The sequence below is a fragment of the Trichechus manatus genome, unplaced genomic scaffold (genome assembly GCF_000243295.1).
Source record: "Trichechus manatus latirostris isolate Lorelei unplaced genomic scaffold, TriManLat1.0 scaffold00052, whole genome shotgun sequence".
NCBI classification, from domain to species: Eukaryota; Metazoa; Chordata; class Mammalia; order Sirenia; family Trichechidae; genus Trichechus; species Trichechus manatus.
The window spans coordinates 8427952-8449941 of NW_004443988.1; the positions used below are offsets into that span (position 1 = coordinate 8427952).

At 37.2% G+C, this 21990-nt stretch overlaps 1 protein-coding gene across 3 annotated transcripts in view; it reads left to right on the forward strand.

Annotated features, from left to right (window-relative positions):
• Nucleotides 1–21990, forward strand: part of BABAM2 (BRISC and BRCA1 A complex member 2) — a 645299-nt gene that overhangs the window by 207160 nt on the left and 416149 nt on the right. For all 3 annotated transcript variants that reach the window (XM_004377641.1, XM_023732449.1, XM_023732450.1), the window contains exon 5: nt 3899–4093. In XM_004377641.1, the coding sequence (XP_004377698.1) occupies nt 3899–4093 (195 nt within the window). The remainder of the gene's footprint in view (nt 1–3898; nt 4094–21990) is intronic.

The following is a 21990-nucleotide window of genomic DNA, read 5'->3' on the forward strand; positions in this document are numbered from 1 at the left end:
AATTTTTGCATGAATAATTCATTGCTATTGATTACGTTCATGTTGTGCAGCCATTACCACTATCCTTTCAAATGTGATTTTTTGATATGGTATAAATGAAATGTGTCAGCATTTGGAGGCTCTGCATAACTCAGTGAATCAGTATTTTCTAAACGACCAATACATGATGGTACAAAATCGTACATGAGTAAAAGATCCATTGAAAATGCAGGAAAAGTTAATGGAGTTTGATATGAGAGTATGAAATGTTTACTGATATGGTTTCAAGTCTACATTACAACTAACTTTTAAGAAACTACCACTTGTTGAGTTTTAGTGTAGTACCAAGGAAGAATATCCGCAATAATTTGAAAAGACTGTTAAAGTACTTCTCCCTTTTCAAATGACATATTTTTGTGAGGCTGGATTTTCTTCATCTACTTCAACCAAAACAACATATTATAATAGATTGAATGAAGAAGCAGATATGAAAATCCAGATGTCTTTTATTAAGCCAGATATTAAAGAGATTTGCAAGAATGTAAAACAAAACCACATATCTCACTATTTTTGGGGGGATGGGGAATATAGTTATTTCATTAAAAATGTTATTTATGTTGACATGTAATAGGTTTATTGTTGTTTTAAAATGAATTAATAAATACATATTTTAAAAAATTTCTCAGCTTTTATTTGTAATCAGTAAATGTCAGTTCATATAATCCATATATACAGAAGCTCTTTGGTATCCTCAGTAATTTTTAAGAGTGTAAAAGGTTCCTGAGACAAAAATGTTTTAGAACTTTTGGTGTAGTGCTTAAGAGCAGGGACTTGGAGCCAAATTACTTACGTTTGAAACCCAGCTCTATTGGTTAATAGCTCTGTGACCTTGGGCACATTACTGAACTTTTTGCCTCAGTTTTCTCATCTGTAAAATGGTATAATTTATGTTATAGGGTTGTGATGAGTATTAACTTGAATATATGAAAAGTGCTTAGAACAGAACACAAGTGCTATATAAGTATTACCTAACCAATGAACATTTGTAATGTGTTGGTGTTTTCCTTTATAGATACTAAATTTGTAGATTTCTAGAGATTGGGTACTTTTGGGTATTGACATGTCTGTTGTCAGTAAGGTCTTTGATGTCCTCAACCTCTTCTCTAACCCTTTTCTCCTCCAAGTCGTGTTTCCTAACCTTTGTTGCATATCAGAATCACTTGGGGAGCTTTTTTAAAAAAACAGACAAACAAACAAACAAAAAAATCCAGTACCTAGGACACACCTCAGATCAACCCAATTAAAACAGAACCTGGGGTTGGTGGTAGGACCCAGGCATCGTTATTTCTAAAGCTCTCCAGATGATTCCATTGTGAAGGTTAAGAACCACTGCTCCGAAGCCTGCCCCTCTGCCCTGAGATTCTGCCTTCCCTCCAGCCTTCTCAAATAAATGGTAGCTGGTTTCTCTCCCGTATGCCTCTTGCCCCTATGCTTGGAGGTGGGGTAGGTGTTCTTCTTGCTCTTCAGTGCTGCTACCAAGGAAATTATTCTTGTTTCCCTAGCCTTCTACCCGCAGCTTTTCAACTCATGCCAGCAGTCTATAGGGCCCATCACTCTCTCTTTATGGTTATTACCTAGAGACTCCTCAGTCATTCCCCTCATTCTTTGAAGATTTTAGCATATGGCTCATTGTCACTCTCTCAGTATTACTCTTGTCATGATTTTGAGTGATTCCAATATCCATATTAATGATCTTACCAACACCTAGGCCTCTCAGTCCCTAACTTTCTGTCCCCCATTGACCTTGTCCTTTACTCTACCTCAGCCACATACACCCTTTGTGGTACACCACACCTTGTCAGTGCCAGTTACAAATTACCTACATCATCTCAGTTGCAAGCATCCCATTCTCTGACCGCACCCTCCTGTCTTTCTGATTCATTTTTTTTAGTATCTCACTGCAACAGTTCTTCCAGCCCACTGGGACCTACTGTCCGTTGTCCTACCCCCTTTTCACTACCCCTCACTTCTCTTAGGAACTTGTTTCACTTTTTACCTGGCTTAGATTCCATGACCCATGATCATAATCATTCTTTTGCAAACCCTCTAAGATGCCTTGCCCATCTTTTCCTCTATTGTACTTACCTGGCAAAACCCCAACCTTTGTAAAATCCAAGTTCCCATATCTGTACCTAGGCAGTGGAATTTATGCTAATTGATTTCACTTAAAAATCATACATCTAACCCTCCCCTCCCCCAGAAAACCAAACCTGTTGCCGTTGAGTTGACTCCGACTCATAACGACAATATAGGACAGAGTAGAATGGCCCTGTAGGGTTTCCAAGGAGCAGCTGATGGATTTGAACTGCCAGTCTCTTGGTTAGCAACCAAATGCTTAACCACTGCACCACTAGGGCCCCCCTTTCACCTTAGTGAGTCTTTTAGTGCTATCTGGAATTCCTACTGCATTTCCCTAGTCAATTTACTCTTTTAAATGACTCTGTCACACTTTCTTCTCAAACTTCCACTAACCCCTTCTTCTTCCTCACTCTCAGGATGACCTTCCTATTTTACGGAGAAAATACAAGCAATCAGAAGAGAACTGCCACAAACTCCCATCACCACGTGGAACAGTCTGCCTGCATTTGCCCTCATTTAGTTGGCCTTTCCTCCTATTCCCATGGATAGACTCTGTGCTCTTTCTAATGCCAGCCCTCTTGGAGATCCCATCCTTATTGCCTACTCATTATTTTCTCTCCTGGTATTTTCTTCTCTCTCTATTGCATCACCGGTTTTACCCCTTCTCTATGGAACCTTCCTTCAGGTTACAAACATCTGAACAAAACCTTCCCTTCACGCTGTAGTCCCCTTTGCCTAGCAGTTTGAATTGTCTGTAGTAGCCATCTGTAATTTCTTTCTACCTATTCTCTTTTGAACCCTTGACAATCAAGGTTTCAGTCCACCAAATATAGCACTCATTGTGGACATTATTGACCTGCACATTACTAGATCCAATGATCAGTTCTCTGGCCTCTTCTTATTCATCTTATCAACACCATTTAACACAATTGATCACTTCGTTCTCCTTGCAGCACTTCCTTCACTTGGCTTCTGGGATACATGCTATATATTTTTTCAGTAACATTTATCACTGTCTAATAGATTTGCTTGTTTATTGTTTATCTTAGCCCATTAAAAGTGTAAGCTCTTTGAGAGCATGGACTTGGCTTGTTTTCTTCACTGCTTGGAATAGTGGCTGACACATAATAGAAACTTCATAAATATTTGTTACATGAATGAATGTAAGCTTAACAACTACTATATACATATGAAATCTTGCCCATTCCCAGATCCTTTGCAGGTCATAAGGCTTCACAGCCATTCTCTTCCTCTTTTTTCTGAACCTTGCATTTCCTAATTGTATTTTCCCTTGTCTCTACTGCATTCCTATCTTTTCATGCTGTACTATCACCAATGTGCTTACATTTCTATGGGGCTCTAGTATTATTTATATTTGGTATTATAGTTGCAGATGGTCTATGGGTCTGAGTTGAATGACTTTAGCATATAATGCTGAATTTATAAAAGAATAAGAAACAAATTAAGACTTCGAGGCTGAATTTATAGGCTTCTAAGATATTTAAGTTTCTTGTTTTATTACTACCCTGCTTTACTCTTGCTGTTTCTGCCTACTCATGATGGGATTCCTCCTTGATTTTCTGTGAGGATTTTTAGAAGGCAGGAGAAATCACCGAGATCAAAAGACTCTTCTAACTCCAACTCTAGTTATAGCTAACTAGAAGTAGTCCGTTCCTCTTAGATTTTCATCACATCTGTCCTCTATATTGATGTGTGAATGTGATATTAGATTTGTATGAAAATTCATTTTTGACTGGTCTTTTATTTATGGCTTCTACAGAATCTTGCCTCCTGGAATCCTTCCAATCCTGAATGTCTCTTACTTGTGGTGAAGGAACTCGTGCAACAATATCACCAATTTCAATGCAGCCGCCTCCGCGAGAGCTCCCGTCTCATGTTTGAATACCAGACATTACTGGAAGAGCCACAGTATGGAGAGAACATGGAAATTTATGCTGGGAAAAAAAACAACTGGGTGAGGTTTTCTTGAGAATGGGAAAAAATTACTTCATCTATAATAAATAAAATAATTAATTCAGATGACCATTTATAGTAAATCCTAACCATTTCCTTAGATAAGCATGGCTTAGGTAGCCTATATACTTTGTCATAATTTTGAGTTTGGAGGGACCTTAACGTTTATCTGGTTCATTGTGTTTCTCAAAGGTCACCTAGGAAGTTTTTAAAATTCAAAGTCTCACATCCCCAGCTCCAGATACTCAGAAGTCCAAGGCAGAGCCTGAGAACCTGCATGCATAACAAGCTCTCATGGAGGCTCTGAGAACCTGCAGGCATAACAAGCTCTCATGGAGGCTCTGAGAACCTGCATGCATAACAAGCTCTCATGGAGGCTCTGATGCAGGTGGCCCACAGGAGACATGAGTTCTCCCTTCCTTTCAGTGTGGAATTTCTTCTGTATCCCAGTCAGATAAGAGAGTCAGTAACTCTGGAGGCAGTTAGCTTATATGGAGCCTTTTATAATTTCTTTACATTGTGTGGTCCTTTTAAAATGCAAGTCAGAGTGTATCACTTTTCTGCCCAGACCTTCATATACCTCTCTTTTTATCTCATGGTAAAAACCAAAGTTCTTCCAGTGGCATAAAAATCCCTATATGATTCCTATCACCTCCATCCTCCATCATTACCCCTGTCACTTCATCTCCTACCTTCCTCTCTTTTATTTAGTTCTAGCCACTCTGGCAACCTTGTTCTGTAGGCACACCAGGTGTGCTCCAGCGCTAGGGTCTTTGCATAGACACTTCTGTTGTCTGCCATATTTCTCCCAGATTTCTGTATGGCTAACACCTTTCCTCCTGCAAGTTTTTCCTTATATGTCATCCTCTCATAGGTGTATATGTTAACACCAACTCCCTTTTTAACAACCTTTTTGCAGTATAATTCACATACCATAAATGCACCTGTTTTAAGTATACAATTCAGTGATTTTTAGTAAATTTACTGAGTTGTACAACTACCACCACTGCCCACTTTAGAACAGTTCTATCACCCCAGTAAGATCCCTCACTGCCCATTTACAGTTAATACCTGTTCCCACTACCAGCTCTAGGTAACCACTAATCTACTCTCTGTCTCTATAGATTTGCCATTTTTAGATAATTCTTATAGATAGAATCATATAATATGTGGTCTTTTCTGTCTGACGTCTTTCACTTAGCGTAATGTTTTTGAGGTTCATCCATGTTGTAACGTATGTGAGTACTTCATTCCTTTGTATGGCTAAATAATATTCTATCATATGGATAGATACTACATGTTGTTTATCTATTCTCCAGTTAGTGGACATTTAGTCATTTCAACTTTCTTGCTATTATGAATAATGCTGCTATAAATGTTCATGTACAAGTCCCGATAACACCTCTTTTTGAAACTGCAACTTGCGCTCCCTAGCCCCGCTACCTTTGACCGGCTTTCAATTTTTTTAAAATCCCTTTTAGCATACCGTATAATTTACTTATTGTATTAGTTACATATTACAGCCTAAAATAATTATCTGAGAACTTAGTGACTCTAAACAACAACATTTATTATCTCACTTTCTGCGGGTCAGAAGTTTGTGTATGGCTTGGCTGGATCCTCTGCTTCAGGGTCTCTCAGGCTGCAGCCAAGGTGTTGGCCAGGGGTCCAGTCATCTCAAAGCTTGACTAGGAAGGATCCACTTCTAAGCTCACTCACATGGGTGTTGGCAGGGCTTAATTCCTTTTGTGCTGTTGGACTGAGGGCCTCAGCTCTGTGCTGGCTGTTGACCACAGAGGCTCAGTTCCTTGCCATGTATGCGTCTCCATTGGGCCACTCACAAGATGGTAGCTGGCTTCATCAGAGTGAGCAAGCAGGAGAGAGTACGTGGACAAGACAAAAATCACAGTCTTATAACCTAATGTTGAAAGTGACATCACATCACTTTTGCTGTATTCTAGCCCCCACACAAGGAGAGGAATTGCATAAGTAATTACTTAAGGGATTACATAAGTGTAAATACCAGGGATCACGTGGAGCCACTTAGAAGCAGCCTGTCACATTTATTTGTTGTGTTTATTGTTTGTCTGTCTCTCCCCACTGGAATATAAAGTTTCATGAGGACAGAGACCTTTGTTTTAGTCTCTGTTACATCCCAAACACCTAGAATAGTGCTTGTCAGATCACTGGTATTCCATAAGCATTTGTGGAATGAATGAATTAATAAACTCTTGTCTAGTTAAGCATACAATAAGTTTAGGCACTCTTCTCTGTGTTAATCCTTTTGGGTTTCCTTTAGTCTTGCTTTTCTTAGGCTAAATATGCCCTTCCACTTTTTATATCTCAGTTTTTCTTAAGGACATGCCTTCTAAGGTCTTATACATGATTAATGCCTTTGAATCAGTAGGACTAAAATTTATTCTTGTTGTAAATCATCTTGTTTGGTTAGTTCAAAATTTTGACTTATTGATTGTTTTGAGACTAAAATCTGTTCACATGGATAGTAAGAACTCGGTTTGTGCTGTATCTTTGACATTACTCTTATCAATGAATTTAGTTGTCCTTTCAGAAAAGGGAATTAGGTTAGTTTTGGGTGGACTACTGGTGAACCTGTGTTGCCATTAGTGCTCATAGATTCTTTTGAAAAAGAACTCATTGTCAAACTAACTGCTTTTCAGTTTTCAGGATTTACCTCCCTACTCTGTGTCCTGCTTTTAATATTAAGGCTGAATTTAAATATATCTGGCTTTATAGTAGCTTTTCTGATCTAAGAATGATCAAAATTATGTACAGTGACTCAGCTAATATTAAGTTGAGTTCATCTAGGTGAAATGGTTTAAATTCATTTAAAGCAGCTAGACAGTTTGTGTTTATAACATTAAAAAAACTTTAGTTTTTTTTACTTACAAAACCTACTACTACAGTACTTACCCAGTGTATTTTATTTGATACTGAGTAATTTGTAAGCATTAGGACAATGGTTATGGATTCAGAGAAAGTAAAGAAAGTGAGAATCCTCTAACAAGACAAGGAGGACAACTAGAGGTGAAGCTGGCAGCAGACCAAGCCTGGGGAGAGCCTAGTACAAGTGGGAGCTGAGACTATGGAAGTAACAAATGGGCACATGAGTTAGAATCAAGGAGTAGGTTAAGAAACAGGAGATAAAGGTAAGTCTTGAGGTATCAGACAAATTAGAACTTGGCATGAGGGTTCAGGAATAAGTTAAAAGACTGTCTATTGATAGAATCCAAATTCAGACCAAGAACCTGGACAATAAACACAGGACCCTAGCAGCAAGAGAGGAGCTTAGTTTTAGCCAACATTTTTAAAATCAGGGATTGTATTAGTTTCCTATCGTTGCTGTAACAAATTATCACAAGTTTAGTGTTTAAAACAACACAAATTTATTATCTTAAAGTTCTGGAGATCAGAAGCCTGAATGGATCTCGCTGGTCTAAAATCAAGGTGTCTGCAAGGCTACATTCCTTCTGGAGGCTCCAGGTGAGAATCTTTCCTTACCTTTTCCAGCTTCTAGAGAGAGCCCACATTCCTTGACTTGTAGCCCTTTCCTTCATCTTCAAAGCCAGCAAGGTCAAGCCACATCCCTCTCATGCTGCTATCTCTCTGGTTCACTCTTCTGTCACCCTCTTCCACTCTTAAGGATCCCTGTGGTTACATTGGGCCCACCCAGATAATCCAGGATAATCTCTCTATTTTAAGGTTGGTGGATTAGCACCCTTAGTTTCACCTGCAACCTTAATTCTGCTTTACCATGTAACCTAGCATATTTATAGGTTCTGGGGATTAGGATGTGGACATCTTTAAAGGGGCCATTATTCTGCCTGCCACAGGGACTTCCTACCTAGTATCCTGCTGTAGGTTAGAGCTATTCTTGGAGAGTGGGTGGAGAACTGATGGTTAAGCATACAGGTGGACCTGGTTGAAGGATGGGGAGGGTAACTGGGACAAGAAAGGGTAAGTTGGGTAAAGGATAAGAAAATCTGATAAGATGGGAGATGAGCTTCTTGAAACTCTATAGGTAAAGAGGAGAGATTTTAAAAATCAGGCATAAGAAATGTAAAGTAGAAAAAAAAAGATCATCTTTATATTTCCTTGGTTCCCTGCACATGCCACTTGCTGATCTCAGTATATCACTTCCACTCACCAACATCATTCCTCACTTTCTTTGCCCTGAGAAGGTTCGGTCCTGGAATGTCCTTCCCACTCTGCTTTCCTCATCCATGTTCTCATTTTACAAGTAGACTCAAATCTCCAGTGCTTGAGGAGAATGCTGTTACCATAACATATTTCCATCTTCTCTACTAAGAAGGATGCACTGAAAACCAAAAATAAACAAATAAAAATAAAGAAGAAGCAAAAGATAAACATTTGCCTGTGTTAGTTTGGTGAAGTATTATTGTAAGAGCAGTCCTCTCATTTTAAATGAGTTTTAAGTCTCTAGGTTCATACAAGCTTTGTATTAGGGTACTGAAGACATTTGCACATGTGCTATCAGAGACATTATCTTTGAGAAATTGTAGAGAGGAGAAAGAATTTAGAAGACTGTAGAAAGTAAAAACATTCTGGAGATTTTAAAAAGAAATTACACTCAGGCCTTTAAGCAGACGATTTACAAACTTTTAAATAAGGTTGAAGTAGTCAGGGGAGCAACAGTTGGGTAACCAAGAAATAATCATGGCAAAGTTATCTTACTCTTTGAAAGAAGGTGAATATATCATAGACTGAGATTATGTCATTTTTGGTAAAGCATTTGGTCATTCCTACTTAGTATTCCATTGACTGTATGCTCTTTTCTTAGGTGTTTGATTCTGCAGAATAATCACACCCAAAAAATTAGATATAATTTTTGTCAGCCATCCGTCAGGTCTCTTGGAATGTCGCAAGGATTTTCCCTTGACCCTATCCTGTTCACTGTTTTACTAGGGACTTGAATGAAGTTGTAAAGGCATGCTGTTTTTCATTTGACATTGAGTTTGAAGAGATAGCTGTTATGAAAGACTACAGAATCAAGATTTAAAATTATTTTCATGGGCTAGAATGCCCAAAACAATAAGATACAATTTAGTACGTTTAGCCAGCATAGTACTGATGTACATTTATGGAAAGTTGACTATGCTAAGTTTTGGGTAAATAAAGAAGTATATCAGACATTACTTTTGCTCCTGAGGCTGTTAAAATTGAGAACACTCAATACATATTTTTAAAAAACATTATAGCAACATTGGATAGATTAAGTTTCAAATGAAAAATACAAACCGTGTAAGAGTTCAGAAGAACCAGTCACTGAGGAATGGAGTGACTAAGGAAAGCCTTTCCAGATGAACGGGAACCAACCTAGGCCCTGAAGGAAGGTAGACAAGGAGGTCATTGGGTTATATGGTTGGGGAAAAGGTTAGGGGCATAGTTTATGTGGAGAACAACAAATGTGAGCACATTGTATGACTGGGTTACTGATCAGTAAGTCACATCTGTTATGTCTTATTGGCATATTGAAGCATGAGGACATTTTGGAATAAATTGTTATTTATTAATTAAAACATGAAAATTAATGTACTCTTTAAATAAAACATTATAAGGATCAATGTTCCTGGCCTGAATGTAAATCCATGTATTTTGGTTCTTCTGTTCTGAGTAGTTTATCTGATAAATGCTTTCTGTAATGAGCCTAAGACTGCACATAGTTACTTAATAATTTTGGATTACAAAATTCTGTATCTATTAGAAAGATTGGTAACCCCTTGTCTTCACTGTTGTCGTGATTGAATTTTTCTTTCTGGCACATGTGTTTACATTCTTAACCTTCCATTTCTGTTCTAAAAGTATGAGGCTCTTAAAAAACCTGAGATGCCTCTTGCATTTTATAGTCAGCTGGCTCAAGGAAAATTTTAAAGCCATGTAGACAAAGGAAAGGGCTCTGATCTTCTGTCTGCCACCTGCTAATTTGAAATACAGTGCCCTGCCTCCCCACCCCCACACTCTTTTCTCCCTCTAACTTCCATTTAGAGTGTTTCCACTAATGCACATTCAAAAGTAAATGTTAAAAAACAAACAAACAAACAAAAGCCACACTAATATTTAATTTTTTGCCTTTGTCTTTACTGAAGTCATTTCTCTTATTGCAGGACTGGGCAGTGTTTCATTCTGTTGTACTTAGGGTCGCTATGAGTCAGAGCTGACTCTGTAGCACCTAACAACAACAGCAACATCTCCTTTAATGAGAAGATATGAGTTTCGAACATTGTATTCCTTACTCTGATGGTTTTATATTTAGTAAACATTATTTTTTTTAAAAAACAGGTGGTTAAAAGCTTATTATGTTCAGAATGAACAACACTTACCATACGCCTACATGATCAGAGTATTTTTAAAGGTATATTTATTTTTTAGTTTTTAGAAATTTCAAATTTTGAAATAATTATAGATTCATGGGAGGTCCTCTGTATACTTCACCCAATTTCCCCCAGTGGTTATGTTTTATATAATTATAGTATAATATGAATATCAGGAAATTGACATTTGACAATATATGTGTATAGTTTTATACTATTTTGTCACATGCATGGAATTCTGTAACTACCATTGTAATCAAGATACAGAACTATTTCCATCACCACAAAGCTCTTCTTACTATCCCTTTTGAGTATAGTCAATTTAAAGATCCAGAATTTTAAAAGTGAGTCATTCTAACCACATAAACACCAGGTATCAAAATAATGTATACTATTTTGATATACTATCAAAATTAAGGCACATCTATAAGTTTTCTCAGTGGGTAAAACCTAAGGTTTTTTTTATGTTTTGTGAATCACTGCCTTGTCAACATTTTCTGCATGAGCATGTTGTATTTGAAGAACCGATGTTTGTTAATTGTAACAAAGCATAGCAGGCAAATTTGTGAATTTTTCTTTTGCTTTTGTTTTACTTCCCAGAACTCAAAGTTAGTTTATCATACCCAAACATAAGTGTTGAGATATTCTAAACCATGTATTTTACATATTTTGCCAAGGGGTGATTTCTGAGATGAAACAGTTTAAAGAAATTTTTTTTATTGTGGTAATTATGTAAGTAACGAAACAATTGCCATTTCAACATTTTTTACATGTACAATTTGGTGACAGAAACAGTTTTTTTAGCAACTGTTTTTTCCTTTTGTGGATTTTTTCTTAATAGTGATATATGTTTATATAATGGAAAAGTACGAAGCAATTACCTTTTTTGTTGTATTTGACCCTAAATCCCAGTAAGATTTAAAAAATCTGTGGCTTATATCTGGCAACATCTAAAAATTTTGCAGAAAAAAAAGGAACCACTTCTTGATAGCTCCTCATTTGAGTTACTGTCTTGTGCTCCTTTTATCTCATCTCCAGGTGATATTGAGAGAAGGGAAAGTATATGAGCAGTTTTAGTTAAGAGTGTAAACTCCTCTAGGGCAGAGGCCATTTGGAGATGTGTTGGAGAGATAGTGATCTGGGAGACAGGAGCTTGTGTTTCTAATTATGTCACTCCAATCTTGACACAAAGGTTAAATTAGATCCTGTTTGTGGGAAGCAGAGTTAAGCAGACACAGAGTTATGTAATACACAGTGCTATTATTATTAGCCAACTTTTGCATATTGTTGAAGTAAATTATTATGGTAGATGCTCAATAAATGCTAGCTCAATAATTATTCTTGTATCAGCTCTGAAAATGCTGTTAATCCTAAAGTACTATATGTAGACCAGTAGAAGCTGATACCTCCAAGATGCAGATAAATTATGGAAAGCAAGGTTAGAACGAAAGGTACATGTTTAAGAAAGAGAGTGTTACTTATATTTCCAGGAGCAGTTTTAATGGAGTTTCAGAGTATAGAAGAAATGATTTCAGGGTATCAGGAAAGGAGGAGGTGAAGAAAAAGTAGACACAGTTGGCTTAGATAGTATTTGGAAAAAGCAGAAAAAAGACACAACTAGCTGGAAGAGGCAGTGAGGTCCTATAATTATTCCTGTCAATGTGGTGACGTTTATCAGTCTACCTGTCAGGAGTGTTCCAAATTCATGGTGTCTGGTATCTTACGTAGGTCTTCAAGTATTTATGACAGGGAGTGTCTAACTTATTGTGGGGAGTATTGTTAATGGAAAATGTCTAGAACTGTGCTGTCCAATACAGGGGTCTCTAGCCAGATGTGACCATTGAGCACTTGAATTGTGACTAGTCTGAACTGAGATGTGTGCAAGTATAAAATACACACTGGGGTTTGAATAAGTACTACACACACACAAAAAAAAAGAATGTAAAATATCACAATTTTTATGTTGATCACATATGGAAATGATAATGTTTTGGATATATTATTAAAATTGACTTTGCCTGTAGGCTTTTTTTCTTTTTTAACCTTTTTTAATGTTGCTACTAGAAAATGCTAAATTTCATATGTGGCTCATATTTGTGCTTTGATTATCTTTCTTTTGGACAACGCTGGTCTGAAATGGTGAGAGAGGAGGATAAGAGTGATTAGAGAGGGGTCAGACTCTCTGGAGGGTCTGGACGTGGATGGCCTTTTTACTGCTGGCCACGAGGATGTAGTGGGTGTTCTGGTGACGTCAGTCTGTCAGTCCGCCGAGGTGCAAGCGACCCGTCTTATAACCCCTCTACTGTTTGAACCAACAGCCAGCAATGAACTGTGGTTGCTCCTTTGAGAAGGGTGTATATAGTGTAGTAGCCAAATGTGCCACAGGGCATTCTGAGGACTTGGCTAGATTTATTTTTGTTTTTAATCACATGGAGCTGTTATTGAATTGAACATTGTTTAAAATAAATGAACCCACAACAGTTTCTCACATTTTTAATTATTTTTGTAATGGAATTTGTTCTATTGAATTTTGACCTGCGTGTCAGTGGGGTTCTTAAGCTCTTGCTCATAATAGTTCATCTCTCATTCATAAAAAGTGACAGTGTGTGTGTGTAACTAAAATTACTTCAAACCTCAAGATGTTAAAGGTAAAGAGGATAACTTTTTCAATCTTACTGCCATTTAAAAGGGACTTTATTCCTTCAGTGAACTCCATAATGTGGAAAGGATATTGTTTTATAGAAGCATATGAAACACATACAAAAAAATCCTTTCCATTTTTTTCACCTACGCATTATAGAGCAGCATGTGAGGAATGACTAACATTGTATCACCCACTTATATTTGTGAGGCTGCTTGTTCTTCTGAAATCTTGGGGTGCTTTGCCCCGTTTTCTTGATGGCTAATATAGGGAGCATCACTCGTACAATATTCTTGGCACGAAAGGACTCTACGAATGTCTTCAAAGGACCAGCTGACTCAGATTTTTAAAGCCTTCTCTACACGTAAAAAAAACAAAACCAAAAAACTCGTTGCTGTCAAGTCGATTTTGACTCATAGCAACCCTATAGGACAGAGTAGAGCTGCCCCATAGGGTTTCTAAGGAGTGGCTGGTGGATTCAAACTGCCAACCTTTTGGATAGCAGCTGTAGCACTTAATCACAACACCACCAGGGCTCCAAGTAATAAAAGGAAAACGATGAAGAATCCTGTATTTGAAGTGTTTTGCAAGAAAACCCAACACCTTTTTAAAATTTTTTAGTAGTTTTCAGGAAACATACAAATCACTCAGTCTATTCAAAAAAAAAAAAAAAAAAAAGCATTTCTTAGTTTTTCAACTATTTTTGATGATGTTATGGAACCACTAACTTATTTACTGCAAAGATCTGTGGAAATAGTGTTGATTAGATCAGGGTGGCACGTAAGTCTAACAGAATTCTTCCCTGAGAATTTGGAGTGGTTCTGAGAGTAAAATTGGTCTCTCTGTGAGTAACTGGTTTATAACATGTAAATCTGGGAACTTTTGGGGTCTTTTTTTCCTCATCTGATCTAGTCAAAAGAAGCAGAAACTGACACCCAGAGAAAAAGTAGGTTGAAGGACAGAGACCAGCAGATATTAAGAGACAAAGAGTAAATTCTGAGGGTATTGGATTCCTTGGAGCTGAGGCCAGGCACCATTTTTATCTTTAGGTTCCATGAGATACCGCATATCCTTTTGATAAATTATCTTTTATTTGCTCTAGTTAGTTTGAATTGGGATTCTGTCACTTGAAACTATGAGTTCTGACTAAATTACTTCGAAAGCACCCTTTGATTATCTCTGTCAAAGCATTTATCACATTGTAATGTTTTTTTGTCTACTCTCCTCAAAAAGACTATAAGCTCCTTTAGGATAAAACCAAAAAGCAAACCCATTGCCCATGAGTTGATTCTGACTCATAGCAGCCCTTTAGGTCAGAGTAGAACTCCCCCAAAGAGTTTCCAAGGAGCCCCTGGTAGATTCGAACTGCTGACCTTTTGGTTAGGAGACGTAGCTCTTAACTACTGCGCCACCAGGGTTTCCTGCTTTAGGATAGAACTGTATTTTGTTTAAGATCTCTGTTACCTAGCCTAGTACTTGCACAGTAGGTGCTCAGTAAATGTTGAATGAATAAATGAATGAGTGAATGAATGAATGGTGAGCATGTCATTATACATGCTTTTATTTTAAATTCCTCATTTAAGTTTTTATTGGTTAATATATTAATATTGTTCAAAAATCAAAATATATACAAAGGTATATAGTGAAAAAGCTCCTTCCATCATTGTCCTAAAGGTATATAGTGAAAAAGCTCCTTCCATCATTGTCCTGTGTCTGCCCAAGTCATACCAGTTCTCTTTCCCTTCTCCCGCTTCAGGTAAACACTATCATTAGTTTTTAGTATAACTTTTCAGAATTTCTTTATGTACATATAAACAAATACAAATATATTTTTATTCTCTGCCTTTTTATGCAGATGGTTGTATTATGTATATATACACATATATATACATATACAGTGTTTTGTCCCTTGCTTTTGACTTAATATAGCTCAGGGATTTTTTTTTCAAGTACATAGGTGACTCTCTCTGACTGATTGCTGAACCATCATGTGTGTGGCAGACAGCCCAGTTAAAGGTAAAATAACAAAATTGAGATTTTAGATTTTGGAGTTTGAGTTCAACCAACTCAACTGCTTACTAAAATTTAGAAAATCAGTATTCTTTGAGGAACATAACAAAATTAATCACAATGTCCAGAATACAATCCAAAATTATCAGACATGTGAATAAGCAGGAAAATATGGCTTCATACTCAAGAGAAAAGACAGTCAATGTCAATGACCCCAAGAAGACCCAGATACTGGAATTAAAAATCAAGAAATTTAAAGCATCTGTTATAATTATACTCAAGAACATAAAGCAAACAAAAATAGAACTGTTTTGGGACTCTTTATGGGACGATATCAAAATGTCTGTTACACTGAAAGTGGAGTCCTAAAAGGAGAGGACAAGAGAAAGAGAGAGAGAGAAAAAAAATATTTGATGAAATAAAACCCAAATATTCCTAAGTATGAGAAACATATATTTACAAATTCAAGAAGCTCTACAAACCCCAGGATAAATGCAGGGAAAAAACAAACTTTGCACATCATAGTCAAAATACTGAAATCCAAACATAAAGAGAAACTCTTAAGTGACCAGAGGAAAATGACAGTTTTTATGCAAGAGAACAATTAGTTGAGTAATTACTGACTGTCTTAGTCATCTAGTGCTGCTACAACAGAAACACCAACAGTGGATGGCTTTAACAAAGAAAAATTTATTTCTTCTCAGTAAAGTAGGCTAAAGTCCAAATTCAGGGCGTCACCTCCAGGGAAACTCTTTCTGTCTCTGTCGGCCTTCTCATCAGTGTTCCCCTGGACTAGGAGCTTCTCTGCGCAGGGACTCCAGGTCCAAAGGACACGCTCTGCTCCTGACACTGCTTTCTTGGTGGTATGAGGTCCCCCTGTCTCTCTGCTCATTTCTCTCTTGTATCTCAAGAGATTGCCTTAGGACACAGTTCAATCTTGTAGATTGAGTCCTGCCTTACTAACACAACTGCCACCCATCCTCCCTCATTAACATCATAGAGGCAGGATTTGCAACATACAGGAAAATCACACAATACCAGGAATCATGGCCCAGCCAAATTGATACACACATTTTTTGGGGGACATAACTCAATCCATGACACTGACTTCTCAACAGAACAGTGGAGGCCAGAAGACATTGCATGAATATCTTTAAAGTGCTGATAGATTTCTGCCAAGCTCTTTGGTGGAAAACAGTATTTCCATGTAGTTTTAATTTGCTTTTCTTTTATTATGAATATGAATGAAATTGAGCATCATTTCATATGTTTAAGAGCATTTGTATTTTGTGTATTTTGCCTTTTTTTTAATTGAGTTTTCATCTTTTTTTCATCAGGAACATTAGCTCTTTATGAGTTGCAAATACATTTTCCCTCAGTTTGTCATTTACCCTTTGACTTTGCTAATGGTGTTTTTTTTCCACTGGAAGATTTTTATGTTTAAGTAGTCACGTTAATCAATAGTTTCCTTCATGGCTTCTGAATTTGAAGTCGTATTAGAAAGGCATTCCTTACTACAAGTTTGTAAAGGCATCTGTCAACGTGTTCTTCTTTATAATTTCAGTTTTTGTACTGAAATCCTTAGTCCACTTGAACTTGATCTTGAAATATGGATGTTAAATTTTTTTGTTTTTTCTTGATGGCCACCCAGTTGTACCAACACCATTAATCATCTACTAAATGTATTTGAGACTATTTCTGGACTTTCTTCCTGTTCTATTAATCTGTCTTGGTTTAACACTAGTACTACACTGCTATAATTATTATGTATTTATAATATGCTTTACTGTTTGGTATTGCTAGTTCCCTCTCATTGCTTTTCTTCACACTTTTCCTGGTTGGTATTAATTGCTTATTTTTCCATATGGTCTTTTGACTTGGCTTTTTAAAGATTCCCTCAAAGTAATGAGCTCTAGGTCTTCGTGAAATATGCTCTCAGAGCGCTCTACTCTTTCTTTTATAGTATTTATCACTGTTGTAATTTATAGGAGTGATTATTTTGATTGATGTTTGACTCACCCACTAGACTGTAAGTTCCACAAGGGCAGGGGCCACGTCTCTTTTACTCAGTATATTTGTAGTGTCTACCGTAGTACATTTTAGGCTCTTAATGCATATTAAGGAATGAATGAATAAATTTTGAGTGTTGAGATTGAGGTCTGACTATTACCCTCTGAATCACTATAGGCAAGTTTCTTGGGTGTTCTAGGCCTCAGATTTCTCGTTTCTAAAATAGGTATAAATGAATTATATCTACTGCACAGAATTTCTGGGGTAAATGACTTAGAAAACATAAAGTGTGAGGTATTATTTAAAAATTCTAATTAGGCTAACTCTGACTTTCCTTTTCACATATGGTAAATGCTTATGCATTTGCCAAGAAACAATTTCTAGACTTAGTCTATTGGTTGTCAGAGTCGGTTTGAAGAATCATCCTTACCCAGCTAAAGTTATGGTCACTCTTCAGTGTTCTTAGCTTTTAGTTACCTAAGACATAGGGGCAGCCAATTTCAGATAAAAGGTTGTTTGTTGACAAGATAATCTCTAAGAAAGGATATAAAATTCCTCTTACAGAGCAACCTGGGTTTGGAATCCATTCTGCCCAAGATGTCTACCTGTCACTTCCAAAAGAAGAGAACTATTTGTGACACAGCTGCTGTTACCAGAAGGAAAATCTTAGACCTAATAAATTGCCAAAACCCAGAGCCTTGTTAGTTTAAGTTACTTGCCAATGTACTATAACTTGAAAAGAGGAATGATACACATATTTATTGCTAATGCTGGGGAAATTGCCATTAAGGCAGTTGGCAGAAAGGCTGACATTTTAACAGTCATAGGTCAGATAATTTCCTGCATCTAAACAAGTAAAGATTTGACCAAGGATTGACAAAAAATCAAATTATTCTGTTCACTTGGCTGCACTAAATGTCTCATTTTCAGCTTACAGGAAAGATTGCTATGGAAGCAATCTTGGACGTTGCAACAGGGTGACTGTAAATTGCTTTAAATAGCTTTTAGAACTTTAAATATAAAATCACAGGAAAAGTCATTGTCTGAGGTAGAATCAAATGATTTTTTACTTGTGCTTTGTTCCTCATATATTGGTTATAACTTAACTTTTACATTAAGATATATTTTTAATCATCATTTACTTAGTTCACAGATGAAGATTAGCTTACAAGTCACAAGGAAAATCAGTGGCAGAACTGAAAACTGAATTCTTGGGCTTAAGTTTCCAGTGTTTCCAATGCTGCTAGAAACAGCTGTTAAGTTTTCTTTATTCTTTCAATGGCAAAATAAAGAATGCATGGTAGGCTTGAAAGCTGGAGACTTAAGTGCTTTCTTTGGTACCCAGTGACCAAATTCCTTTCACAGTCTTAAGTTTCTTTTATTATGAATTTAGCTCTATAATTCAGCCTGTAGTTGATAAACACAAATTTATATTAGTTCTAGGGTCAACGTTTTGAGAAGAGATAAAATAGGAATTTTCTGTGCATTTTTAAAAGAGTGTTGTCTAAATTAGCTGTGGAATAAAAATATATTGTACAAACTAAAATAGGACAAAAGAACTAAAGTGCAGTATGTGGACTAAAATAACTAGCTTTTCAAATGAGCCCAGGTGCTAAATATGTAATTATCTTTCCTATTACCTTATATGTACAAGAGTTCTTATATTATTATAATCACACATTTTAATCCTTTTATTGTTTTTCCCCTCCAAAAAATGATGAACCATTGAGTTTAACAGACTAAAAGTTTTGACACTGCCATTCGAACCTGCAAGTTGACATTTTACACTAGTAGGTACAAATGACCATTTATTTATTCGTGGTTTCCCCTACAATTTGAAAATGAAGAAGATATGAATTAAGTTTGGTTTATCATTGTCTATCCAACTCCCTTCCCCAACTTAATCTAATCCCGTCATGCTTTTTAAAGACCTGTCTCAACAGCTCCAGGAATGCCTTAATAATTTTCCACATATGTGTAGTAACCATTTCAGTTACCATTTCAGTTCATTTTATTCTTGATTTTGTCCAGAATGATTGTTGCGCATCCTTCCTACAGGGATCTAGAAATTGCTCACACTATGGAGATGAGAGTTTCTGGGTGACCTTTGATCAGGATTTTTAGTGCTTGCTCCAGTAACACTGGCCTTCTTGCTGTTCCTTGAAAATAACGCATACTTCTGCATCAGGTCACTTGCACTTGCTGTTTCTTTGTCTGAGTTTTTCCTCCAGATTCTGCATGGCTTGCTTCCTTACCTGTTTCACATCTTTGCTCAAATGTCACCTTGTTAGATTATTCTACAAAGGACCTAAATTCCCACTATTTGAGGGTTTTAAGCAAAGGAGTATCATAATCTGACTGTTGAAAGGATCCCTCTGGCTGCCATGACAAAAATAAACTGCAAGTGAACGAGGGCTGAAGCAGTTAGGAAGCGATTGCAATAATCCAGGCTAGAGATAATGATTTCTTAGACGAGGGTGGTGATTAGGGAGGAGGTGAGAAGTGTTTGGACTCAGAATATATTTTGAAGGTAGTCAACAGGATTGCTGACACTTTTAATGTGTGGTGAGAGAGAAAGATAGGCGTTACGGATGATTCTAAGGTTTTTGGCCTGAGAAACTGAAAGAATCAATGCCATTTACTGCAATGAGGAGTAAATGCTGAGGGAAGAGCACAAAAATCAAGAGTTTGGTTTTGGTCATGGTAGTTGGATAAATGAAATTTGAATTAGGGAAAGATCTGGGATAGAGACTTAGATTTGGGAGTCATCTGCATATAGATGGTATTTAAAGTCATGAACCTGGATGAGATCATCCAGGGAGCATAGATAAGGAAAAGAGGATTCAGTTAAGCCTTGGTGTACCTCAGTGTTCAGAGGTTGGGGAGAACTGAGGGAGGGAGTAGGGTAAAGAAGAACCAAGAGAGAGTGGGACCCTGGAAACCAGGTGAAGAATATTCCTTGGAAGAGGAGTGATCTGCTATGTCAAAATGCTGCCAGTAAGATGAGGCTGAGAAATGACCATTGCATTTAGCAATAGGGAGGTCATTGGTGGCCTTGATGAGCTGTTTTGGTGGAGTGGTGGGGAGGAAAGGCTGACTGGAGAGGGTTAGGAGAGAATAATAAAAGAGGAAATGTAGACCTCAAACACAGACTGTTTCTTTCTAGGAGATTATTTTATACAGTAGAAGAGAGAAATGAGATAGAAGCTGAAGGGGGATATGGAGTCAACGATGATTTTTTTTTCTTTTTTAAATGATGTTTGCGTGCTGATGGAAGTGAGTGAGTAAAGGGGGAAAATTGATTATATAGGAGAGAGAGAATGGGGACAGTTGTTGGGAACATGTATTCTTTGATGAGTGTACACAGCACTAAGGAAAGTCTTTTCTGTTCTCCTCCCCATACCTTCATACTCCTGTTGGGCTAAGTGCTCCTCTTATAAGCCCCCATATAACGCTGTACTGTCAGAATCAGTTCGATGGCAACGGGTTTATACTTAATCTCTTTCATTGTATGATTCCTTGTGCTTAAAAACAGATTTTTCTTTTAGATCTGGCTGTGTCTTAGTCCAAAGAACCACACTTAAGATGGTATGCTAGTTCTAGAGTCTTCTAGGAGCTTAACATAGTATCAAAAACATACCTTTCTGGTAATCTTGTACTATAGAAGGCAAGAACTATATTAGAATATTTTACGAACCTTCTCCCTTCTTTCTTCCAACCTGGCCCCCCCGCCCCAATGCTGAGCTGTTTGTGGATCCTCAGGTGACTTTTAATATTCCCTTAAGGATTTGATTGTGAGCAGCCTATGCTTATTGTTGTTCCATCCTGAGTACTCATGTTAACCCCAGTGTAACAGAACGAAATGTTGTGGACTCGACTGCAACTAACAACAACAATCCTGAGTACAGCTGCTGAGCTGTAAGCAGCAGTCCTGTTTCTCACCATTGACATTCTCAGTGGCGCAGTGGTTTCCGTGACCTTCATGGCCTGCCTCAGCTTTGGTGCTGTCCATTCAGTTCTCTTATTTCTGCCTTTTCTGTTCAGGGTTGGACTTGTGGTGAAGAAGAAGTGCTTGGTTCTTAGCCAGAGATTTATGTAAGTTAAAAGATGTTGTAAACAGTAAAATAAACAACAACAACAAAAAAAACCTGTCAGTTGTCATTGTTATCTTCTGAGCTCAAGGTTTATATTTCTGTCTACATTTTCAAGGTTATAGGCCAGAGTTTTAAAATTGAGGCCAGGACCTTGAAGCCAGTTGCCAGGATGTTTGTAAAACGAAATGGTGATTGTCATAGAATCATCTGTAAGTGGTGTGCATGCATGCTTATGTGTGTTCATCCATCCACCCATAAAAAATATTTTTAAATGCTTGCTATATTTAAAGATGTATTTTGGAGAGTTTGAGTTGCTAATTTTTTTACAGAGGGAAAGGCAATGGAGATACTGGGAGCTCTTTAGCAGTCACAACATAAAAAAGATAGAGATCCACTCTTTAGAGTAATTCTACATCATCCATAGGATTCTTTGTTCAAACAAATTGTAGTAGCGGCACGCAATATGTCAAAAGCCAAAGCTGAACTGCACGCTTGCAGTGAGACGCCTAATAATAGCTCAGCACCCATCCTCGTTGCCTTTACAGAGGCTCCTTGGACACCCTAGGTCTCTGCATAGCCTAGTTGGAAAACCTCTCCTCTAGACTATGACAGAATTTAAAACAACAACAACAAAAAAAGTGATTCTCTACTAACCTTTTCCATCATAAAAATTGAGAGGGAACATTTTTTTTTTCCCCTTGTAATTTTTTTTTTTTTATTGTACTTCAGGTGAAGGCTTACAGAACAAATAGTTTCTCATGAAACAGTAGTACACATATTGTTTTATGACATT